The sequence below is a fragment of the Barbus barbus genome (genome assembly GCF_936440315.1).
Source record: "Barbus barbus genome assembly, chromosome: 14".
NCBI classification, from domain to species: domain Eukaryota; kingdom Metazoa; phylum Chordata; class Actinopteri; order Cypriniformes; family Cyprinidae; genus Barbus; species Barbus barbus.
In genome coordinates, this window is record NC_136742.1 from 30,255,838 (window position 1) to 30,282,591 (window position 26,754).

Sequence of the window (26,754 nt, forward strand, 5' to 3'; positions counted from 1 at the left end):
TTGCCCACTTGGAAAAAGGTGAAAAGAGTCTAAATCTATACATACGTGTACTGAATTCATCATGCTGGTGTTTTCCTTATACTGTTACATTCACGCCCAATACAAACCCCAAATTACACAACTGTAATGACGACTCTTATATTACAAAACATGCAAGTAAATCTGATTGTACTTCAAAAAGAAAAAAAACATTATTAGCATTATTAGAGTTCAAAAATTTAAATAAATAAAATCAAAATCAAAGCAAGTGCCATTTAAGTTAAGCATGACTCTGGTATCCAAACACATCCACCAAAAATCCAAACGACATAGAGCCTAATTTAATACAAAACTTCTCATGGCAAATCATCAGGACAAACATTTGAGTGTATATTTAGGCAAAGTTATTTATTTCACACCCAATTTAAGTGCTTCACATAATATAATTATGTAACAGTATATATATTTATAGAATGTACAGTATTATTAAAAAGTAAAACTAATAAATACAAAATATCAAATAAAATTGCACTGTAAAAAAAACTCTAAGTTATAAATAAAGATTACTGGAGTAGTAGCCTATATTTTATAAGAAAGTAGTATTTCAAAATTGCACATTTAGCCTAATTATACATGTTAGCTACTTGCCGTTTCATTGTATCATTTGTGAAATTAAGCAATTTTGAGTGAAAATTGTTACCACATTTTTTTAAATAAAATTTAATGGGGGAAAATATGTATTGATTGATCTATCTATCTATTTTAGGAGGGGCAGGCCTATAGTTACGCGAAAAAGTTACATCTATAGTTACATCTATTCGCGAAAACTCATTTGGAAATTAAATCCTCAAGACCATGTGCGCCAGCAGAGAGAGAGAGAGAGGGAGAGGGAGGAAAAGAGAGAGAGAGAGAGAGAGAGAGAGAGAGAGGGAGGAAAAGAGAGAGAGAGAGAGAGGGAGAGAGGGAGGAAAAGAGAGAGAGGAAAAGAGAGAGAGAGGGAGGAAAAGAGAGAGGGAGAGAGGGAGGAAAAGAGAGAGGGAGAGAGAGAGGGAGAGAGGGAGGAAAAGAGAGAGAGAGAGAGGGGGAGAGAGGGAGGAAAAGAGAGAGAGAGAGAGAGGGAGGAAAAGAGAGAAGCACAGTGAGTGGCGCTGCGGGATCTCTGCCAGATAACACGAACTTCCTTTAATTTTTGGAGACATGGATGTCATTATAAATGCTGCACGGCACACCTCGAACTCATTAACGTTCAGGCTGGTCACTTCTCCATAACTTGAAGACCGTTACATAACGCTCCAGCAGAGATGAGAGACATCATAGGAATGGCGCTGGCGCTCGTTGTTCTGGGGGTTCGAGGGGACAGTGACGGCTATTGTGTGGATGGAAAATGCTTCGTCGTCCACGTAGACAGTGCGAGTTTTGACGCTGCCCAGCTCTTCTGTGAACAGAAAGGAGGACATCTGATGACCGTACGCACCGAAAAAGCAGCAGATGTTCTCGGTGGGTTGTTAAACGGCGCTTCTGGAGACTTTTGGCTTGGGCTGAAATACGCCGGCGATCAGTGTTCAAACTCAAATGATGGGTTAAAGGGATACAGATGGGTCACTGGAGACAACAAAACCCAATACGTCAACTGGAAAATCTTGAGGGTTTGTTCTCCACTATGCGTTTCGGTAACACAAAAAGTTCTCAAATGGACCGAAAGACCATGCAATGACAGAATCGAGGGTTATTTGTGCGAATACGACAACCACGGTTACTGTCCGCCACTTAGCACCGATGCACCAGTCTCATATCAAACTTTTTTCGGATTTCCAGCAAAGGAAGAACTCAAAGAAATTCCTCAATACACCAACGGGACATTGCTGCCGCTGAGAACGAGACACATTTGCTTGGAAGGCGAGTGGCGTAAAGCACCTTGGAACTGTGAAGTTTTGGGTGGTGGATGCGATTATAAGTGCGATCAGAAAGGGCAAATCTATGCCTGCAGCTGTCAGCCTGGATTCGAACTCGACAACAACGGAGTCACTTGCAACAAACAGGACAATGACTCTTGCGCTAAATGTGAACACGAATGCACGCGAGTCGGCGATGCATTCAAGTGCACGTGCCGCACGGGATTTCAATTAGGTGCAGATGGCAAGTCTTGCAAAGAATGTAAACCCGGCTTTCACATTGAAGATGGTGTTTGCGTTGATGACAACGAATGCGAGTCTGCACCGTGCGAGCACGTCTGCATCAACACTGAAGGTGGCTATCACTGTCAATGCTTTGAGGGGTTTATTCAGTTGAAGGAGGACATGGACAAATGTAAAATGCACTGCGAGAAAAACAAATGCCCAGCTGAATGTGATCCCAACAACAACGACCAGTGCAACTGCCCCGATGGGTTCCTACTTGAAGATCAGTTTTGTCATGACATAGATGAATGCGACAGCGATTACTGTGACCAAGCATGTGAAAATACACCTGGTGGATATAAATGTTCTTGCGGTGAAGGATACGTGCTTAAAGACAGCACCACATGTATTAGAGAAGACTTTGAGGGTTCAGGCAGCTCGACGCCTTTTGATATTTTTACTCCTACGAGCAGATCTCCAACTGACAAGCCAGTGTCCATCTCAGCTGGCAGTCTTTTGGGAATAATGGTTTGCATTGTTGTTTGTATTCTTTTACTGGTCTGCCTCGCTCACTGCATAATGAGACGGCTTAGTAAAATGCACCATTACGATGTGGATAAAGGCCACGATGAAATCTTCGATTTTCAACAGGTGATCATTGAAAAACACTGTGCACAACAGACATTGCCAAGCAGATATATAAAGAGAGACACTTAGAGTCGGACGCCACGCGAACTGAAATGTAAAGTAGCCTACACTCTTAAAAATAAAGGTGCTTCATGATGCCATAGAAGTTCCATAAAGAACCTTTAACATCCGAAGAACCTTTCTGTTTCACAAAAGCTTCTTTGTGGTGAAAGAAGGTTCTTCAGATTATAAAAAGGTAAGAAAAAGATGGTTCTTTAAAGAGCCTTTGACTGAATGGTTCTTTGTGGAACCAAAAATGGTTCTTCTATGAAGAACCTTTTGAAGCACGTTTATTTTTAAGAGGGTACATAATAGTAAATATATTTGATTTTGTATGCAAACATAAATATATTAGGTTTAGACAATGTCAGAAAAACTGACACTTACCTTGCACAAGTTTGAAGTCATGAATGTCAGTATTGCTGAATGTTGTTTTTTTTTTTGAAGAAAATAAAAGTTATATTTTAATATAACGTGTAGCAAATTTTATTTACAGTAACCTATCTGGTTTCGTCCTCTCTCTCTTTCTACAATCTGTGTCCAAATATGAAGATAGACTGGAAAATAGACAGTGCAACATTAATGAACATGATTTCTAAATGTTTTATGTCATTGCCTTCCTACAGAAGTTTCTGCTGGTCTTCTGAGTAATGTTAGTAAATGACCCCCTCTAGTGGGCAGTAAGGAACTACTTCAAGTGCATTTATATTAGTTGCTTCACACTCATACATTGCTCAAGTTAAATAAATATGTTGTTTTATCTTCAAGAGTTCATGTCTAGTCATTGCAGTTGGTATATCAGTTAACTAATCCTTCATCATTCCTGTTTTGCACAATTGTATACAATTTATACGCTGTTTATATCTTAGTAAATAGGCTAAATAAACGATTAAAAGATTCTAAAACTTTTCTAAGACGACGTTCGAAATTCAAATATTGCTACTATTGATAAAATATTGTTACTAAACTTCCGACTTTATTCAATAAACTGAAATGGTTGTAGTTTTCCAGAGTTACAGCCTTGAACCTGAAGAACTCCTTACCGGAAAATGAATCATTGTGTCAGAAAGTTATTTCCTATTTCAGAAATGTTGGGAAACACAAATGAAATGAAGAGAGAGAGAGGACGGAGGAAGAACTCATTATCGCCGGAAGGACCTCGAGAGAGTTGTTTATTTGACGCTCTATGAGTCTTAATATTGCGTTATTGAAACTCTCTCATTATTTCATGGATTAGCCTACTAAACGAACCAGGTGAGACGCTAAATTATTGCTCTGTTATTATTCATGACTTCCAGTACATCTTTCAGATTGCTGCATGTATCCGATCTTTTCACGTCTCTGTTTGCAGTAAATGCTTTTTCTTTTAAGTCAGTGAACTTTGAACTAGTTAACCAAATAATGAGTAAGATATACTCATTAACGTCTCAAAAAACGAAACCATTTTAATACTAAAATGCATGTGTTTTTTCCACAGAGCTCTCAGAATGGAATATATATTTATACTTTTTGTATTGTGCATCAACACCGAAGTTGTGAAGTGCACGGTGTGTTCAGTTAATGGCTATGCCGTCTTCTGCATAGATAGAGGTCTTCATCATGTGCCAGAGCTGCCCACGCATGTCAATTATGTGGATCTGAGTTTAAACAGCATTGCTGAACTCAACGAAACATCCTTTTCTCATCTCGAAGATCTACAAGTCCTTAAAGTGGAGCAACAAACACCAGGTCTTGTGATCAGAAACAACACATTTAGAAGACTCTCCAAACTAATATTACTTAAGCTAGACTACAACCGCTTCCTGCAAATACAAACAGGGGCTTTTAACGGATTATCCAACCTTGAGATTCTCACTCTCACTCAGTGCAGTTTAGATGGTTCTGTTTTGTCTGGTGATGTCCTTAAACCTCTGGTGTCTCTAGAGATGCTTGTCTTACGAGATAACAACATTCACAGAATCCAGCCGGCATCGTTCTTTTTAAGTATGAGGAGATTCCATGTGCTGGATCTCTCTTACAACAAAGTGAAGAGCATCTGTGAAGAAGACCTCCTCAGCTTTCAGGGTAAACATTTCACGCTTCTGACCCTTGCCTCTGTGACACTGCAAGACATGAATGAGAACTGGTTAGGATGGGACAAGTGCGGAAACCCATTTAAGAACATGACCATAACTGTATTGGACCTATCTGGAAATGGCTTTGAGGTCCCCATGGCAAAGCGTTTTTTTGATGCAATCACAAGCACTAAAATCCAAGGTCTCATTCTCAGTAGGAGTTACAGCATGGGCAGTTCTTTCGGTCATAACAATTTCCGAGATCCAGACAAATTCACATTCAAGGGTCTTGAGGTTAGTGGTGTTAAGATTTTTGATTTGTCCCAATCACATATTTTCGCTTTGTCCAATTCAGTATTTAGTCATTTTTCAGATCTAGAGCAAATTACGTTGGCACAAAACGAGATCAACATTATTGAAAACAATGCATTTTTGGGTATGACTAATCTACAAAAGCTAAACCTGTCCAACAACTTCCTGGGTAGAATTGATTCTAAAACATTTCAGAATCTAGAGAAACTTGAGGTGCTTGATTTGTCTTACAACCATATAAGGGTGCTTGGAGATCAATCATTTCAGGGACTCCCGAGTTTACTCAATTTAAATCTAACAGGAAATGCTCTGGAATCAGTTCATGAATTTGCAACCTTACCAAACCTGAAGAAACTCTACTTGGGTGAGAACAGAATTTCATCTTTGTCTAGTTTACCCAACATTGCTGAAAATCTCACGACCCTTGACCTGGAATTCAACAGATTAAAGGACTTGTCAGATTTGTACACTATACTACGGGAATTTCCTCAAATAGAAAAAATCTTTCTTCGAGGTAACACGTTTTCGATGTGTCATAATCAGAGACAAATAGTGGTTTCAGACAAACTACAACTCCTTAATCTCGAGCTTTCAACAATGCAGCTGATCTGGTCAGAAGGAAAATGTTTCAATGTGTTTCACAATCTTCAGCAGTTAGAACAGCTTTCTCTGGCTTCCAACGGGCTGCAGTCACTTCCCAAAGACATTTTCAAAGACCTCACTTCTTTGTTCTTTTTGGATTTGTCCTTCAACTCTTTGAAGTACCTTCCTAATGGTATATTCCCTAAAAGTCTTCAGATACTTAATCTTGAATACAACTCTATTTATTCAGTGGATCCAAATCTCTTTAGCACCCTCAGCTACCTCAGCCTGATAAAAAACCAGTTCCGTTGTGATTGCAACCTTAGGGATTTCCAAACATGGCTTAATCAAACCAATGTAATCTTTTCTCACTCCATTGAGGATGTGACATGTGCCAGTCCTGAGGACCAGTACATGGTTTCGGTTGTGAGATCCAGCATACAATGTGAGGATGAAGAGGATGAGAGGAGCGTTGAAAAACTGAGGCTTGTGCTTTTCATTGTCTGTTCTGCACTGATCACATCTCTCACTGCCAGCGCCATCATTTATGTCCGTCGACGGGGCTACATCTTCAAGCTTTACAAAAAACTTATTGATAAACTTGTGGATGGAAAGCAACAGGAGCCCGATCCTGATCGATTTTTGTACGACGTGTATCTTTGTTTCAGTTCCAGTGATATTAAGTGGGTAGAAAGAGCGCTGTTGAAGAGGCTCGACTCTCAGTTCTCAGAGCAGAATACACTCCGCTGCTGCTTTGAGGAGCGAGACTTCATACCCGGGGAGGACCATCTTACCAACATGCGAAATGCTATCCAGAACAGTCAAAAAACCCTTTGTGTGGTGTCTGAACGTTTCCTGAAGGATGGCTGGTGCTTAGAAACCTTCAGTCTGGCACAAAAAAGGATGCTCGTGGAACTTAAAGACATTCTGTTGGTGCTGGTTGTAGGGAACATACCGCAGTACAGGTTACTAAAGTACAAGCAAGTGAGATCCTACATTGAGAACAGAACATACCTTCTGTGGCCCGACGACAGCCAGGACTTAGATTGGTTTTATGACCAACTTCTGCATAAAATCAAAAAAGACTCCAAGGTTAAGCAAACCGAACAAACAAAGGACGACGCAACAATTGTCCATGCAAACACAGCTGTATAATTGTGGTATATGTGTTGATTATGTATTTTGTTTGTTTTTTATTATTACATAAGATGCTTGTTATCATTACCTATTAATGTATAATGCAGATCTTGATTAGGTATAATTTTCTCATGATTTCTGTTTATCAATATAATTAATGAATTATTATAAATAAAAATATTTGTTTGTGAACCTGCTAATAATTTAAATAAATGCCTGAAAACGTAATCTGTATATAAATGTCACAACCTAAAAATGTTAACAAACCACTCCGATATTCACCTTAATTTCTAAATACAAGCAAAAGGCAAAAACAAGGAAGCCATTATGATGAGTGCACTGTGATGCAATCTGACCTCATGCTTTTGGGTAATAACGGTTTTCACATTGTTAATGAAATTGGCAAAGAATCCTCAGAATTGATTAATTTTGTGTACTTTGAACAGTTTGGAAATAGTAGCAATCACATGCCTGATATATTAAATTGAAATCATACCTTGTCAGAGAACTCTTAATTGCACAGTCTTCATTGAGTAACTGATCATATTATAATCATGGTTGATCTCACAATGCCATCTGGCATAATTTCCTGTTATGATCCCTTCATTTTAATAAGGCACACTGGGGAAAAAAAGAAAAGGACCACACTGCAAAGGTAATATTAACATTGTGATTTATGCACAGAAAGCAATCTTTCAGTGACACCTTGAGCAAACATAGCTGACCAAAGAATAGCCTTCAAATTTCCCTTTGAAAGAAAGGATTAAACCATTTTGAAGTTGAGAGCTAAGGCCAGAAATTGAGACGTTTGCTACTGAATGCATGACACTTGACTTAGTACCCAGAGGCTCTGCTGGAAATCTTAACAGTGTCAGTGTGTAATTTATATATATATATATATATATATATATATATATATAGAGAGAGATATAGATATAGAGAGAGAGAGAGAGAGAGTGCGAGCGCGAGATCCACCACCATAAAATGAAATTGCCATGTACGACTAGTTGTATATTGTATTCTATTTATTGCACACAATCCGATGGCCTCATTTAACAGCAGGTTCTTCTTTATAGGAACATGTAGGAAGTTGCTTAAAATATCCTCAGATTGAGAAGTCAGGTTGATTATGCAATCAAAAACCCTTGTTTTCTTTTTGTTGGCTTTGATAGGCCTAACTCTCATCTTACTCCATGGTGTTGAATTTGTATGTTTTAAATAACTAAACATGGGAAAGATGAGGGGGAAAAGAAAACAAACACAATATATAAAAACTTATAGGTTTCAGAGATATATTGTTCTTTTTGAACAGATTCAGTCGGTCATTAAACAAAAAACAGTGTTATGTTTCAGGGTCCATGATTCTTATGTTCATCTAAATTCAATTATTTATATGCTCACTTAACTATTTTTCCTCTAGTTATTGTGAGAAAACAGGAAGATATATTAAAACAGTTAAGTATGCTAAAATATCCAATATGACTGCGATAGATTTTATAGATATAATAGCTCCTTTAATGAATTAAACAAAGTTATATAATAACACGGGCTGCCCCTATATAGTAAATGAAGGCTTGTTCAGTACTCACACTTGAAGAATCCCTTACCGGAAAATGAGTCACTGGGTCAGAAAGTTATTTCCTGTTTCACAAATGTTGAGAAGCACACATGAAACGAAGAAGGGGGAGAGAACAGAGGAAGAACTCCACATTATCTGCGCGTGGAACTCTTGAAACTTGACAATCAATAACTGAAGAAACTTCTGAACAGGGTAACACTATGGATTAATGACCGAAGAGGTGAGACGCTAAACTATAGATCAGTTATTATTAGTATTAATGAGCTTTGCAGTAAAGCTTTCATATGTATCAGATCATTGATAGTAAAATCTCGTAAGAATGTAATGAACTCCACATCAAAAACTTATGTTTTTCCCCTAAAGTCACTGGACTTTGAACTATAAGCAAACAATTCTTAAGATAAACTTGTGATATAGAAGTAGCTGCATACTGTGCTATTTTTAGATATATATTTAGATATATACAGTAGTTAACATTTGAAGTGGATCAAAAATGTACGTCCTAAGATAAGAACGTATTTTGGTTTTAGGACAACTTCGATGAAAGGCTTTGATCCACTTCAAATGTTGACTGGTGTGTGTGTGTGTGAGTGTGTGTGTGTGTGTGTGTGTGTGTGTGTGTGTGTGTGCACCTGGTATTCATCACGTCCTGGGGACCAAATGTCCCCACAAGGATAGTAATACCAGTAAATCTTAATCTTGTGGGGACATTTTTTGGTCCCCATGAGGAAACAAGCTTATAAATCATACAGCATAAAGTTTTTTGAAAATCTAAAAATGCAGCATGTTTCCTGTGAGGGCTAAGTTTAGGTGTAGGGTTGGTGTAGGGCAATAGCACATACAGATTGTACAGTATAAAAACCATTACGCCTATGGGATGTCCCCATAAAACATGGAAACCCAACATGCGTGTGTGTGTGTGTGTGTGTATATATATATATATATAGTTCTGTGGTTTTAGTCTTAAATATATTATGCTTGGATTGCATTTCATAACTATGACCTCCTTTTATTGTCCACAATTGCAAATTTAAATTGCACATTTTAAAGGAATACTTTACCCACGAAAGCAAATTTTGCCATCATATACTCACCCTTGTGTTTCTGACTTTCTTCTACTGCATGAAGTAGGCTACAAAAGGAAAACATTTTTGGGTAACTGATAACAGAATTGTCTTTTATGGGTGAACTATTTTAACCTTCATTTGCATAACATGTTTTTTTCTACAGTGATATCAGAATGGCAGCAAGACAAACACTATCTCTGATCCTTCTTGTATTATGCATGGGCACTCGAATTGTGAAATGCACCTCGATGTGTTCAATTGATGGCTGTTGTCCTTTGCACAGATAGAGGCCTTCAAGAGGTGCCAGAGCTGCCCACTCATGTAAATAACGTGGATCTGAGTAACAGAACAATGCAAAGCAATTTTTTAATGCAATCACTGGTGCCAAAATCCAAATCTAATTTTCAGTAACATTTGCAGCCTGGGCAAATCGTCCTGTAATAATTCAAAAGATCCAGACAAATTCACATTCAAGGGTCTTGAGACGAGTGGTATTAAAACTTTTGATCTGTCCAATTCAAGTATTTTTTCTCTGTCATATTCAGTATTTAGTTATTTGCCAGATCTAGAACAAATGACATTAGCACAAAGTCAGATCAACAAGATTGAAAGCAATGCATTTTTGGGGATGACAAATTTACGGAAGCTAAACCTGTCTGTAAACTTCCTGGGTAATATTAATTCAGAAACTTTTAGAAATCTAGAGAAACTTGAGGTGCTTGATTTGTCATATAATCATATATGGATACTTGGATTTGAGTCATTTCAAGGACTTCCAAATCTACTCATCCTAAATTTAACAGGAAATTCTATCCTTCATGCACACAGATTTGCAACCCTGCCAAGCCTAGAAAAACTCTACTTGGGTGACAACAAAATTATACATGCGTCCAATTTACTCAACATTGCCACAAACCTCAAAACTCAAATCGAGGAAATCGTTTTTCGAGGTAACGAACTTGTTTATTGCCCTGACGACAAAGTGCTTTCGCAAAAAATTTAAATCCTTGATCTTGCAATTGCAGGTTTGGAAGTTATCTGGTTAGAAGGAAAATGTTTAAATGTATTTAATGACTTTCACCAGTTGGAAGTGCTTTATCTGAGTTACAACAGACTGCAGTCGCTTCCCAAAGATGTTTTCAAAGACCTCACCTCTTTGGTCTTTTTGGATTTGTCCTCCAATTCTTTGAAGTACCTTCCTAATGGTATTTTCCCTAAAAGTCTACAATACCTTAATCTAGAATATAACTTGATTTATTCAGTAGATCCACACCTCTTTAACACCCTCAGCTACCTCAGCCTGCTGCAATGATTTTCATTGTGATTGCAACCTAAGGGATTTCCAAAAATGGCTAAATCAAACCAACGTAACCCTTTTTCACCCCATTGAGGATGTGACATGTGCCAGTCCTGAGGATCAGTACATGGTTTCAGTTGTGAGATCCAGCATACAATGTGAGGATGAAGAGGATGAGAGGAGCATTGAAGTACAGGTTACTGAAATACAAACAAATGATATCCTACATTGAGAACAGAAGGTACCTTATGTGGCCTGATGACAGCCAGGACTTGGGAGTGGTTTTATGACCAACTTCTGCATAAAATAAGAAAAAAAACACCAAGGTTAAACAAACAAATGACAAGGAGGTCGAAAACAATCCTGAAGCAGCACGTGTTCATGCAGACACAGCAGTGTAACTGAAGAACTTCATATGGACATACCTTTCTTTGCTCTTGGTAAGGTTCTCATCCATCCTACTGTGTTTGACCTGCTTTCTTTTGGACAATAATGAAGTGTATTAAGCTTGACACCATACTGAACTCTATAGAAGTTTATTTTGTATAATCCAAAATGTTCAGTAGCATGAACTTCTTGGTCAGTTGGTGTAAAAGTCAATGGAATTGTGGCATTACAGATACCTGCATCAACACTGTAATTGCTTTAAATAATGTTTTACATATGTAAATAGTACACCTTTTTCATTTTTATTTTCATTCTGTTTCAGGATTTGGCACATTAAGTTGAATAAATCATATTGTGTGTTACAATTCACATGTCTCCAAATATCTGTGGGACAATACTTGGTTTTTAAATAAAAATGTGACTTTTAAAGATAATGTACTAAAATTATTGCTGTTTTTTATTCAGTTATGGAGCATTGAGCAAAATTCACCAATTTTGTGTTATATATTTAAATGATGATTACACCAGATAGCAGCCTTTATTGGTACACCCAATATTACCAAAAATGTTAAAATGTGTAATTATTTTTATATTAAAAAACAACATAACAGATCCTAATTTCTCAGATGAGAGATACACCGTACATGTCAAGGACACGTGACACTTAGAAGACTTAATTCTGCATGTAGTATATTTGACAAAAACTATTTTCTTTTGTGTGAAGTCACATAAACTGACTCAATTTCCCTGAAGTCCTGAGGCTAATGTAAATGTTTGCACACTGCAGGAGGAAGTGTTTTATCTGAGAAACTGGAAAAAAGCAGACGACTTTAAAACAAAGCACAATGAGTCTTTCAATTCACCATCACAGAAACTACTGAAGTTTGCACGCGAAGTATTAAAAAACTTTATAGGCAAAACATTCCAATCAGCATCAACGAAAAAGTGCATGATTCAAATACATACACAACACATATAATATATACAAGTTCATATGAAATGTGCAGGAAAATAATTCTGATTATGTTTTTCTGTTCCCATGAAAAAGTGATGGCCTGTGGCCAGACATTAAAAAAATAATCTAAAACAGATGTCACAAATAATACAAGCCACCGGGTAAAAATAGTGTCCTCTTAAATCAGACAAAAGTTTTCTTTGACATCATGTCACAATTCCCATGCACATAATGTCAAGAAACTCTTTCCTGTCAGGAAACAACTCAGTTGCTTTCTGTGCTAAATCTTAATATGGCAATACGTTCTGATATCTCGATCTAATGCTCTAATTTTAAATGTTAGCATAAACTCTCAGATGAGGCTTTTGAATGAATGGCAATAGTAGGCACGGTGGGTTTTGGCTTGTGAAACTCTACAGAATTGCACTTCGCTTTTACAGTCTTTTTAAAACAGTTAAATTTTTTGGGAGATACAGGCTCTGCCCTTTCATTATTGTCTTTGTTACTCAGATTGCATTTGACACTTTCTTCCGGTACCACTGGAATCGGTTCGCGAATCTCACGACTGTCCTGCAGCAAAACACAAGTGCCATTTGCCTTTGTTTTTATATAGTTCCATGGTACTTTTTGAGGGGTCGGGGAATTTAATGCTAGGTCCCCTGTCTTCTGTGTATCGTGATTAACAGTACAGACTAGAGTTGTGTCAGGTAAAGCGCAGCACTGAACATCTGGAAACTGAATGTGAGCTGGAAAGTTCTGGCTCTCTGGTAGAGGTGAATTGGAGCCACATGCATTTATCGAATTGGACTCGTCATGCACTGCAGTATCGGACAACATTGCCTGATGCAAAAGTTGCACTGCTTGCATGCTGTAGCCCCCGGGGAAACATCTGTGAGGGGTTGGCCTTGATGTTTGGTTCTGTGAGCAGTGTTGGAAGTGGCCACAGTTTACGAAGCAGTCAGTGGGAGTGTGCGTTGTATCCCGTGAGGACTGAAGGTTCCGACCCACAGGTAAGTGATTGGCCTGTTTAGCAGGGCATTGGTTGCTGCAAGGATGGTATGGAGTCCTTTGTCGCTCCCTCATATACTGATGCATGGAGTTCTCACAGGTGCACCTCGTGTACGCGTATTGATGAAGATGTGAAAGTTCAGTTCCTGGTAAGCCATGTTCAATCTCAGGACTGGGTTCTATTGGGTCGCTGCAGCTTTTCAAGGTTGAATGATGAGAAGTGACGCCATTATGCAACGGTGTACATGCTTCATGTTCCTCATCAGAATCCTTTTCCTCATTCCTGACATTCAACGCCAAGGGCTCAAGCTCATAGCATTCGTGTCGACCCTCACTTCTTGTATTATCTATCTGGTACTTGCTTGTGTAGCAAGCACCGAGTTTACCTTGACTCAGATTAGATTGGTTTTCAGATGTGCTCTCTGAAAAAGTATAGCACTGGAGTTTCTTTGGCAAAGGAATCTGTCCACAGGTACCCTGAGGTCCCAAACAGCGACACATGCATTGAAAGAAAAATGTAGCAAATGCCCAACTAATGCACATGATTAGCATCAAAAACGTGCCCAGTTGAGTGTAGGCCAAAACTGTGGATGGCATCATCATCGCACCGGCTACAAAGGTTGTGAGAGCTGCCATCGCTATAGCCGAGCCCATTCTGCTCAAGGAGAATACCACCTTCCCTTCCCTGTCCGGTTCTGGTGCAAGGCGGTACGCCACTCCGTAATGGACAGCAAAGTCCACAGAGAGGCCTACAGCAACTGAGATGGTCACTGATTCAAGCACATTTAGTTCCCAACCCAAGAGCACAAGCGACCCAACTGTGACAAATATGGTTCCGGCGATGGATATGATGGCATAGAGGCTGATGATGACATTCCAGGTGGTCAGAAGCATAACACTGAAGGCCACTACCACCGACAATGCCATAGCGATAAGAGTCCCATCTGATAAGCTGTCTTGCAGGTCGTAGAACTCGAGGTTGCTTACAAACCATCCATAGCTTAGTCCTTCAGGAGCATCCCTCAGCTCCTCCTGAATCCAAACATCGACTTCTCTGTAGAACTGATGCATCTTCTCGTATGCCAGAGTGAAATGGTAGGTACTTTGAAACTCGAGCACAATTGCTCTTATTGTATCATTGATGTCAAACCTTGGCCCTGGAGTCTTGCTGTCAAGGTGGTAGATGGTGCTTCGGTCAAGCTCCATAATTGCCCGTTTGATGCACAACTCAAAGACGTCCTGTCGGTAAGGGAACGTGGATTGACTACAACAGGGATAGACGGATGCTTCTTCACAGTCTTGGTTTTCCATCCATTGCTTGAAAGTCTCCATGAAGCAGCTGGTGAAGTCTTGCTCCTCAGACTGGAACACGAAGCTCTGGTTCCTAAGCTTCTGGCAGAAGTTGAGAATCCATACCTGACTTGCAGGACTCGCAATGTTGAAGGTTGTGTCGAGTGTTAGTTTACCTTTGTTTTTGGGGTTCAGCGGATCTCCACTGTCAACTGGAGTAACTCCCCAAATGATGGTTATTGGCATGTGGAGGTCTTCCCCATGGTTGACCCGTTCGAACATGAAGAGTTTTTTGTACTCCGCATCGTAGCGTTCAAAGGGATGGGAAGAGCGGAAAACCTGAAACTCTGACAACTCCAGAGAGGGCAATTTCATTTTGGGATTCACGCAAACAACGTAGGCACCACCCACCGTCATTGCCAGGAACCACAAGAGCCACAAGTAGCGCAACTTGATCACGATGCAAGGCAAAACTTTCTCAAAGAATATCCGAGAGGCCTCTGAGATGCTAAAAAGACACTTGTTGACCATCTGGCACAGGCTTGTCCAAAATGGCATAGCGCCCTGCGTCTGGTGGTGTTGTGACGGAGAACATGTAAAGAGGTTGACAAGGTACCGTTCATGTAGGACCACCACAGCTGGCAACCAGGTGACCATCAGTATGTAGTTAACCAGGATAGCAGTACTGGTGTACACACCAAAGCATCGGATGGCAGTGATGTTGCTCACGTAGTTTGCATAGAAGGCCGCAGCCGTGGTGAAACTGGTGACAAACATTGAAAGCGCCGCGTGCTGAAGCGTCACGCTTACTGTTTCAGAAAGTTCAGAATTGGGTTTGTCAAACTTTGTGTAGTTCCAGACGTCACAGAGCACAAAGGCATCGTCGGCGCCAATTCCAACAAGTATGATGAGCGCGGTGAGGTTCATAAAGGGGAAGAAATCAAAGTTGAAGACCACACGGTAAAGGAAGTATGAGACGATGAGCGAACTGATAATGGCAAACATGGTCATAAGGGTGATGAACATTGATCTCGTGTAGATGCACATGACTACCAGCACGATCACAATTGCTATTGCGGGATACATGGTATCGGTCAGAAGGTAGTCCTGAAATAAGTTGTGTTTGATGCCAAATTCTATTCCTGTGATGGTCGTGATCCCATCCGAGGAGTTCCAGTTCTCAAAGTTGTCCAAGTAAATGTTCATCATTGTTTCTCCTTTCTCGGTCGGGGAGAAGAGCATGCTGTACTTGAGGTTAGGTGGAAGGTAGTCCGTGTTCTTTGGATTCAGAAAGTCTTTGTCCACCAAAAAGTGAAAAATCTGATATACGGCGTTGTACTTTGTACACTTCCGTGGCACGTTGCCACACTTGAGGTCCTTCTTACGGGTCGTCATATCCCAACACTCAGGACCAAGAGTGCCGTTGTGGTAATACTTTGCACAGGAGCGCAGGATTTTTAGGGTGTGGGAAACATCTTGCTCTGTGATCTTTTGGCAGGAGGACTTGTTAGTAAGGACGGCTATGTAGTTCCCAAGCGTCCAGCTGGGACAGCATGAAGCAGCAGTGGTGCGCTGACACAGATCCAAGTACTGGGGATGGGAGCGAACCTAAAGGACCAGACATGAAAAACAGTAGTAAAACACCCATTTCCGACATCCCATTAAGCATCTGCAAATAGTATAATCAATATATGCAATGCAATGATACATACCCGTGTATTGTCAAAATTGCACATGGATTTTATTGCGTGTATATTCCACAAGTTATTTCCCCCTGCAGATGCAAATACGATTCGGGAATAGCTGTCACCTGTAGAAAGACAACATTTGGTGGTTAAACACTCACAGAAAAAAAAGGTACAAAAGATGTCACTTGGGTGGTAACTTTTCAAAAGGTAAACTATGATACTTTAAAGTTACTAATACACTAATAGTACACTTAAGGTACTAAAATATGTACCTTTAAGGTACTTCTATGCACCCTTTAGGGGTAAATAAGGAACAAATGTATATCCCTTCTGAAAGGGTACTGCCCCAGGGAAAGCTTTTGTACCTTTTTTTCTGAGAGTGAACCAAAAGCCAGCAGCCTTTCTCCATGAGCCACTAGGTGGCAGATTTGATTAATGTCAGCTCGTCTCACTTGAGAGGATGTAGTACTATGTATTTAATAAATGTGCGCTTAATTTTGTCATCAAACGATTGACTCCAGAAGTAATACATTTGTTAAAGCACACAAAATCAATTTGTAGCAGTTAATTAGTTAAATGCAAACAAATAGATAAAAATTGTGAAATAGTCCTAGAATTTAAGTGCAGAACATGCATAGCAATCAAAATGTCTATGTATATATGTATATAAATCTTGGTTCATATTCATTTTTACATATAAATTTCCACCATTAAAAGTTGTATAGGTAAAGATTGACATTATAAACAACCAGCAATAGTTTATAAATCTGCATTAACAAAGATTAATAAATGCTCTAAAATGTTTGTTTTTTAAATAAAAATTTATACAAGGACACACCAAATTTAGCTTTGCCATCACAGGAATAAATTACATAATAAAATAAAATAGAAAAACAGTTCTATTAAAAATTTTCAGAATACAGAACTCACCTGGTACATCACAGAAGAAACTGTCTTTACTAAAATCCCACTCCGCTTGTCTTTTCTTTCTATCATTACGATCCTTGGACCACCTGTCATCTTGGTGACTGAAACGCAGGATAAGGAAAGTTTTTATAAATTAAATCATTGCATTTAACCGCTCTGCATGAAAAGCAAAAGCATTAAACAAAAAAAAAAGTTTAAAATAAAATATGCTATCTGCTCTGACTGTGGTCTATATACAATTGATCTTTATGTTGAAAGTTATCAAGATAAAGCCTCAAATCCCTGTCACCCAAAACCACAATCTAGTGGTTCACGACTTGCAGTCTGATTCTTGTTGGATTTAGACAGCTTTAATGAAACAAAAAACCTCACTAATTATTAATTCCAGAGCACACTGCAGCATACAATTTCAGCCTCCTCACATTGTTGCCATTAGAGATCTGCGATTGAAATGACCGTTATCATTATTACTGACAGAGGGCAGGACTGCTGCTGACAGCACATCCTGTTCCACAGACCGGAAGTCTCTTTAATCAGAGGGAAGATGCCTATGCACATGCTGAGACGGAGCCGTGCCTCATTCTCTCTCAGACTGCTTCTGTCATGATCCGCAATCCAGTTCACAATGATCCCGATCAGATGAGTCATGATACAGCCAACACAGATTGCATTACCAAGCACTGCTGTTCAGGAGCAAAAAATGCATATAAGGTGGCCCCAAAAAGAATCTGATTGTCATTGCATTCAATAACAAAATGTCAAGACAATATATTGACTTTATAATGCACGTCAAAGCAAAAAATGCAACCTAAATCAGTCTGGTTTCTCATGAGCTGTCCATTTAGCAATGTGCATTTAAAGATGCATATTTGCAAATAAAATACAAATAGGTCATGTTCCCTATTGCAAAACCAAAATCCCACAAATGCACCAATTTGGACCAATCCTGGCCTGACTCCTAATCTTCGCTTGGCTCACGTCACTCATCTACTGTTGTTCTGGATGAAAACGAACAGGAAAATATGGTTATCAGATAAGAAGTGGACTCTGTTACCTTTTGGCCTGCTCATCTGCGTATTTGAAGGGGTAGTTGGCCAGCGTTGCCTTGTAGCCTGTGTTTTTCACCATGTTGTTCCATGTTACAAGGCGCTGGCCTATTGCAGTGCCTCTCGGTTCAAATCCCTAATAAGAGAAATGACAACAAATCTTCACTCAAACTGCACACAAAATCAACATGAAAGTCTGAAAATGTCAATATTCTATAAAGACGACCAAAAAAGCTCCTTGTGCGCACCTGCAGTGGATTTGAGAAGTCAGGCAGGTCGGGCACAAGGATACCGACCAGCGCACAAACCACGATGAGAACGGTACACACCCCCAACACCACCACCGGCCAATCAGCAATGAGCTCCGCATAACTGCAATTGAGGGAGATTCATACATCATATGCATATATATCACTGTATACTACATACTGTCCAGCCTCTTTATTGTACAAGCGCAAATCATGAAGACAACATTGCACATACATTATATTTATACATTTTTATTTTTACATATTTTAATTTATTTAAAAAAATCTTAATTTAAAATTTACTAACATTCTAATTTTTAAAAAAAAACATTAGTTAAACATTTTCCATTGTAATGTAATATACTGTAATATTGCGATATAATTCAAAAATATATAATAACATACAAAAGTAAAAATGTAAAAAATAAAAATAGAATTTAATATTTTTTTTTTATTGTATATAATGCTTAATGTCATTTAAAATGAACATTTAAAAAATATTTTAGTCTTAATTTTAATGCAATATACTATAATATTGCAATAATTTTAAAACGTAATATAATTACATACAAAAGTAAAAATGCAAATAAAAACATTTAAAAATAATTTAATATTTTTATTGTATATAATGCTCAATGTCATTTAAAATTAACATTTTTAAAACATTTTTATTTTATCAGTTAATCATTTTTCCATGAATTAAAATTGTAAAATAATATATTGCAATATAATTAAAAAAAATAATTTAAACTGATATTGTAAACATTTTTATAGAATAAAAAATTGAATATTTTTATTGTATGATACTTACACTGTCAAATGAACATTTTTGAAAAATATTTTAGTCTTAATTTTTAGTCTTGAGAGAGAGAGAGATTTCAAGTTTCATGAAAAACAATAAAAATCAAACAATCAAATCGACATTTTTATTTTATTATTACATTATTATAAAAATAATTAAATAAATGTAATACATTTAAAAAAAAAAAAAAAAAAAAAGTAAACTTACCTTTTGGGAAACCGGAAAGGCCTTGGAGGGCTGAAAGGTAGAGGTAACAAATCAGGATTAGATTTAAGTGCCATACAGTGGATTAAAACTACCTGTGTGGAGAGACATGTTTTTTCATGAAAGTGTATTTTTAACCACACGCCGTATGTGGTCTAGATCTCTCCGTTCAAACACACATTCCTGTGGGGAAATCGCAGCTGTCTCCACGTTTCTTCTTGCGGCTTTTCCAAATCAAAACCATCATGGATGTTCATATTAGAGGCTCAAAATGGCATCACCATGCACACAATGCACAGCTGTTCACAATCAGCCGCCTTCATGCATTTGTGTAATATAAAGACGCATTTATGGCCTGTGCATGCAGGTGCATTGAGAGAAAAGCACAAATGGTGCAAGATGCTAAATACTCTAAATATAAGCAACAGCAATAATGGCGCCACCACCAATCCTTGAAGAACCACAACGACAACCAATATTGCTCCCTTCGAGGATGAGAGCAGAAGGGTCACAGGGCCAAGAGGTGGCTGTAATTTTCTTCCTCGCCGTCTTAAAAGGGAATCCATGGAATGCTATAATTAGTGGTTGCTATGGCACTGAGAGGCACAGATGAACAAAAGCCACTGGCAAGAATTTTTTTACCACAGGGCGACTTCTAGAGAGGCTATAAATCCCTTTGAAAGTTCAACGGACACGTTAATACAACAAGCAGATGTTGCAAGCACACAGGCTTTAAGCATCTGCATATTTGGCTCAAGGTGAGTCCCATTAGGCTTTAAAAACAGAGGTGCACCTCCTTCTCCGTGCAATCAGAGAAAAGTACATGCAGACAGCCGATAATCAAATAACCAAACCAAAAGTAAATAACGAGGAGCAGATTTCCTCCGCTTCCTGTGCGAGGACGGGGGGGAAACCAATGCAATGATTTATAAAGTGTGCTATCAGCAAACACTCCATGTTTGGGCCACAGACTGTGGAATTCAGGGGCGTGAATGAGAGAAGGTCCAAAATTTAATAACATTTATGAGATATCACAATGGATTATTCCACTGGAGTGCAACAGTTTGGGAGTTTCCCCCTGTGTGATTTGGAGATTATTTCTTCATATTTGGATGTGTGCAACTTTTGTTCTCTGGTTAGCCTGAAAAGAAAGAAATTAGTTCAGTATTTTAGTGTACACTCTTAAAAATCAAGGTTTCTTATTGGCATTGATGGCTCTATGAAGAACCTTTAACATCCATGGAATCTTTACATTCCACAAAATATTATTTATAGTGGAAAAAATATCTTTAGATTATTAAAATGTTCTTCACAGTAAGAGAAATTGTTCTCTTGCATCACTGCAAAAACTATGGAGGCTGGTTTCCACTATGGAATTAAGAAATAATAAAGGTAATTGCCACTTTTTCCTCACAATTTAGCCTTTTTTTTTTTTTTACTCAGAACTGAGCTTATTTCTCGTGAGATTAGAAATTGCAATGACCTTTTTTATTTCATATAAACGGAACTGTGAGATGTAAACTCAGAATTCAAGAAAAAAAGTAAATTGTTGTGAGTTAAAAAGCTAACTGAAATCATGATAAATAAACTCGCAGTTCTGACTTTTTTCCTGAGAATATTTGAATATTGAGATAAAAAGTAGCAATTACATTTTTTATTTAATATCAAATGGAATTGAGATGTCAACTCAGAACTGAGATACACACACTCGCAATTCTGTGAACAATTGTGATATATAAACTCACAATTACCTTTTTATGTTATATAAACAGAACTGAGATGTAAATCAAAATTCTCAGGAAACAAAGTCAGAATTGCAAGACAAACTTACTATACTGTGATATATAAACTCACAATTGTGAGAAAAAAAAATAGTTTGATTAGAAGTTGCATTTTCATTTTTTTACTTTATATAAACAATTGTGAGATATAAACTCAGTAAATGCATCAGAATTGAGAGAGAAATAAAAATAATAATTTTAAGTTTATATTTCAATATTCTGACTTTTTTCTTGAGAATTCTAAGAGCATATTTAGTTCCGTTCAGTTCCTTTACTGTTAAATTGTTTTTGGTATGCTTCAATCTTCTCAAGTCATGTTTTTAGGATAGTGCATCCAAAATAACAATTCTAAAACACCACAGTCATGTCAATGCCATATTCTGCATGGCTCATTTTGTAGAGAAATGTTATTGTTGTAAGAACTATCAAATGTTTATGGATGAAGAGGTTAATTAATAAAGACAATACAAGGAAGTGAGGTCAAGCAACAGTGTGGTCACGGGGTGAAACGGTAGTTGAAGGGCAGAGGTCAAAGAGGGGAGCAGGAAAAAAAGAGGCTTAAAATAGAAAACAATAAACATCAATCTAATACATTCACAACTGATAAACTATGTGATAATCAACTGCCTGACTTTCTCAGCTGTTTCAGAGAAATCCAAGACAACAAAAAATACTGTGAAATATTTAGATATGTACTGAATATAATCAAAGATTAAATGCAATTGATCAAAAGTGCCATTTATAATGTTACAAAAGATTTCTATTGCAATTAAATGCTGCTCTTTTGAACTTTCAATTAATCAAAGAATCCTGAAAAATAAAATGCATCAATTTCCACAAAAATATGAAGCAGCACAATGTTTTCAACATTGCTAATAATCAGAAATGTTTCTTGAGCAGCAAATATAGCACTAATTAATCTAATATAGCAGCATATTAGACTGATTTCTGAAGGATCATGTGACCCTGAAGAGTAATGATGCTGAAAATTCAGCTGAAAAATAAATTACATATACATATACATATACATATATATATATATATATATATATATATATATATACACACATAAAATAGCTTGAATGATAAAAATATTTCACAATTTTCCTGTTTTTACTGATAAAAAATGCAGCCTGATTTTTTTTTTTTTTTTTTTTTTTTCAAAAACAGAACGTTCCTCATTAAGTATATAAATCTTTTAACAAATTAGAATGATGTAGAATCTTCAGGCTGAAACGTAAAATGTTTTCATTTGGCATTACTGTAATAATCATAGCAACAGCAGAGAACAAACCCAAATGCACAAATGTGAATGACGTGCACACGTGCATCTGCTCAGAAACGGAGAATGCTGAATCCGCGAGTGCTGCGAGGTCTAGAGGTCGATTCCTGATATCTCCGCATTCTTTGCTTTGACATACGTAGATATATGGACTCCAGACAGGGAGGCTGGATTTCAACACTGTGGCCAACAGTTACAAGCTGTCCAAGAAACATCTTCATTATCTGTTGGCTCCTACTGCAAGAATTCGACAGCTTAAACTACAAACTACGGAATGCAGAACGCAACACGCTTTGAATAATGTGATACACAATGATTCCAGCGAGAGGTCGGAGGCCTTTCACCTGATTTCTCAACACTCAAATTTAACTTAAAGTGGCCAAAACACACGTGCTGTGGCATAAATGACCAAATGAAGCACCAAAATCAAGTGCAAAGTGCTAATGCAAAAGGATATTTGGTGAAGCTTGTTAAGGCAAGAATCACTATTACTATTGCTCAAACTTTCTGATACACAATTACACTCACAATTCTCATTGCCGGAGATCAATATAGTTCTTGTATATTCAAACATGAATATATAAATATGAATACATAAACATGAGATTGCACTTTTGATTCCTATTAATGGCTTTTGAGGAAGAAAATTGGAAAAAGTTGGAAAAAAGAAATGTTAGGTTAGATTCCTAGGGAATGTACTCTATGAACCAATTAAAATTATACATGGGTTTTCGTTTAAAATCAATGCAATAAAAATGTTGCTTTACGTATTCAATAAAGAGAAACTGGAAAAAAGTCAAACCTTCTCTACAGCTGGTTGAGCGTCTAAATTTACATTTTTAAACTCTAGAAAAAAAGGGTAACACTGACTCTACAAACATAAACTTAACATTATTTCTTTAAAACAATGACGTTTCAGCCAACTAAAAGTCTTGGGACAAGGGATGTCCGATGAAGGCCTTGAAAATGACCAAAACATCCTTGATTTGCACATTAATTTAGAGTTTATGAAGTCAATAATACAAAAAACACTATACCACTAACAAAATTCATTGTCTTTAACTACACTGATTAAAGTCTCACAATACAATACCGCTACTTAAATTCAACATAACATGTTTTTGGTTCACTAAAAAGAAAGGACACATTTGTTCAAGATTTCACAAGTCACTGTATGCTTTGATTCACTAAAAAGATTCATTCTAAAAAATAAGGGTAAATGAACAGGGTAAAAAACGTAATATTTCACCCTACTTATCCAGTAACTGATTACATAAAAAATTGGATTTTTGTTTTGTATTACAAGTTTAAAATCTTATATTTAAATATGAAAATAGAGCATTATCTAATTAATATGCACTAATTTGCATAACTTTCCAGAATAGAATGAAGCCAGGTTTACAATGTTTTGATTTTGCTGACATTTTAAATGTTTTTACAAATTAAATTTTGGATTTCTCTTTTTATCACTCTATAAATCAGACAATACTGCCAGAAAAAAAATCAATCATGTTTTTAACATATAATATTTTAAAAACATCTGCCAAGTATATGAACAAAACCTTCAGAGAAAAGAAGGGAAAAATTGTGGATTTTCTTTTTCTTTTTGAGAAAACAGCCTTTAAAAATACATTATTAGATCTTTTTTTATCTATTTGCATCTCTAGATTTTAGTGTATTTTGGATGTTCATTCCACTACTCTGAAAACCACTTTAAGAAATGCCTAATAGCCCATAATCTCAAGAAAAAAACATTTTTGCCTGTAGTGTAAACAATTTAGCCAGAAATGGATAATACACAGAGCAAGTAAAAACATTTTGCTCAGTAATAAATCTGTTTCGACTAAAAGAGGATCACATGATCAGCTCCAATACTGAAACGAAACCATGCACGAGTCAAATTACCTGCAGAAATCTGAAGTCTCAAGAATCATTTCATTCAACTCAAGAGTGTGTGAATAGCAACAGAGGCTCGGCTTTGATATCAAGCATGTCTAGACATGGGCCAAACTCATTTAGCGAGCAGCACACCGCAGGCACAGCTCTTTGTTTGTGTGCAACATTCAGATGCAGCTCTCTACAATCCTGTGAAACATCTCTTTTACCAAAGCTTGAGTGAGAATTCAAAGCTTGGGATTGATTCTCTCACTAAACTGAGGTTCTGTTTTAAACGAGAAGTTCATGACCCTAGACAGTATTTCCCATGAGTCTCAGCAACACAATGCTGAAAAAACAACAATGTCACAAGCTCTACCTTCAGAGGAGGGTGTGTGATTCAAGAGGTGGAGGTAGAAAGAAGGTTTTGAGTGTGAATGAGACTGGAAAACAGAACCAGGAAGAGAGGAAATGAAAGGAGAAGGCAGGAAATGAGCAGAGACAGGTAAGAGCTGAGACTTTGAGCGATGCCAAGACAGATAGACAAGAGTTCTATGGAAAATCTTCACTGGAGCTAAGAGCTGCATGTTTAATCAACATAAAACTGAAATCATGATATGATTTAGTACAATTATCAACTGGCAAAGGCTGCGATTTAATTAGAGAAAAAGATGCTCTGTGTGTCACAGAGTGAATTTATTTACACGCAGGCAGCTCATGCTTCAGCTCTACACAAAATCATCTGCTCAGAACTGAAAAACCCCCAAACACTGTTTTAAAGAGGAGCTTCCAGTGCAGAAGAAAGTACAGACATACTGCAAACATACAGAGGTGTGATATGACAAGTCGACCAATAACAAATGCTTTCTTTTCCACTAATGATTCTGTAAATGTCACATACATGTACATTCAAATATTAGACACGGATGTGAAGACCCTGGTCCAACTGTACTGTGATGGTCCCTGATGAAGCATTTTTGAATAAAGCCACAATTTATTAGAAGCGGACAAAAAAACCTTCAAGTGCAATTGCTGCAAGGACCGTCTCTTTGATGGGGATCATAATAAGTGCACCTGTAGTGCTTGCATCAAAAACAAGACGGTCCCAGATCGACTTAATACATTCCAGCTGTTCCCTCACCCTTCTACAGGCTTCAATCTGTTTAGTAAACGAGAATAAGCGAGCTAGACATCGGACTAATTTGAGGTTATGACTGGGTCCTGCTTGCTCGCCGTCTTTGATCATGGTTTATGGGATCAGGTGTGCTTTGATCTTCACTGGGCATCTTCACTGGCTCCACGGGTTCCTCACGCACCGTGGACCAGGGTATACAGGAAGAGACTCGGGATGCGTCAACATGCAAACCTCTTATTCATGTTATTCTGACCTCGCATTACATGCAAAACAACATCCCAAAAGTTCAAATGTGCTGTTAATTTACTTAGCCTCAGGCCATACAAAATATAGGCAACTTTTTCTTGAGTAGAACAGTAAAGAAGATTTTTAGCTGAAACTATGGTCTCTGGAGACTCATAACATGCATGTCAATGGCTACCAGTTTTTGAGAATAAATGAAAGCATATCAGGCAAAACAAAATGAATGGCTCCTGATGATATATTGAGGTCTTATGAAGCGAAACGATCCGCCTGTGCAAGAAACTGAACATTATTTACAACATTTATTAACTGTAATGAAGAACTGGTTCTTTCAGACAGTTCGTTTCGACAAATTGGTTCAATTAACTAGTTTATTTACATAATCATGCAATTATGTCACTATTCGTAATTATATGATTAAAGCACGCAATAATGATGTCTAAAGCATATAAAGTGAATAAACTAGCCTTCATCAACTCAATTTTTTTTTACATAAACAATGAGAAACCATAAAAACTTTTATTTTGCCCTTCATTCGCCACAAACTGTTTCAGTCAGTTTTGTGAACTTCATATAGTTCACCAAAAAGAATCGGTTCAAAATAATGATTCATTTGTGAACCGGACACTGCTCCGGACCGTTTGCCTCAAGCTCTAGATTACAGGTAATGATGTTGTAAATAATGTTCAGTTTCTTTCACAGACGGATCGTTTCACTTCATAAGATCTCAATATATCCTCAGATGCCACAGGTATTAATTTAGTCTTGCCTGTATGTGCTTTTTTGAATCTCAAAGTGACGGTAGCCATTGACTTGCATTTTATCAAATCACAGAGGATCACGGTTTCTGATCTTCTTTACTGCTCTACTGAAGAAAAAAAAGAAAAGAAAAAAAAAAAAAAAACTCACCTACACCTTGGATGGCCTGACTGTGAATAAACTAACAGAAAATTTCATTTTTGGGTGAACGATCCCTATAACATTGTACAGAACCTGACAGGACCTCTTCAAACTAGTCTTAATAGCTCAAGACTGCGTCCAAAAGCAGACCCAAAACCTTGACTTAGGCACG

The 26,754-nt window shown here is 37.5% G+C and overlaps 3 protein-coding genes across 4 annotated transcripts in view; 2 read left to right on the plus strand and 1 right to left on the minus strand.

The window, feature by feature from the left end:
• Window positions 1–1,099: 1,099 nt before the first annotated feature.
• On the plus strand, window positions 1,100–3,548 carry LOC306880512 (thrombomodulin-like). The gene has a single exon (XM_079434066.1). It carries the CDS (start codon window positions 1,281–1,283, stop codon window positions 2,811–2,813), a length of 1,533 nt encoding a protein of 510 aa, XP_079290192.1. The 5' UTR covers window positions 1,100–1,280; the 3' UTR covers window positions 2,814–3,548.
• Window positions 3,549–3,889: 341 nt separating this feature from the next.
• On the plus strand, window positions 3,890–7,089 carry LOC306880502 (toll-like receptor 5). Its single transcript, XM_079434048.1, has 2 exons — window positions 3,890–4,037; window positions 4,261–7,089. Exon 2 carries the CDS (start codon window positions 4,271–4,273, stop codon window positions 6,884–6,886), a length of 2,616 nt encoding a protein of 871 aa, XP_079290174.1. The 5' UTR covers window positions 3,890–4,037; window positions 4,261–4,270; the 3' UTR covers window positions 6,887–7,089.
• Window positions 7,090–12,084: 4,995 nt separating this feature from the next.
• Window positions 12,085–26,754, minus strand: part of LOC306880498 (protein dispatched homolog 1-like) — a 56,574-nt gene continuing 41,904 nt past the window's right edge. For both annotated transcript variants that reach the window (XM_079434043.1, XM_079434044.1), the window contains exons 3-8: window positions 19,370–19,399; window positions 18,361–18,484; window positions 18,121–18,248; window positions 17,070–17,167; window positions 16,164–16,261; window positions 12,085–16,059 (exon numbers count right to left, since the gene is read on the minus strand). In XM_079434043.1, the coding sequence (XP_079290169.1) occupies window positions 12,493–16,059; window positions 16,164–16,261; window positions 17,070–17,167; window positions 18,121–18,248; window positions 18,361–18,484; window positions 19,370–19,399 (4,045 nt within the window). In that variant the 3' untranslated portion in view covers window positions 12,085–12,492. The remainder of the gene's footprint in view (window positions 16,060–16,163; window positions 16,262–17,069; window positions 17,168–18,120; window positions 18,249–18,360; window positions 18,485–19,369; window positions 19,400–26,754) is intronic.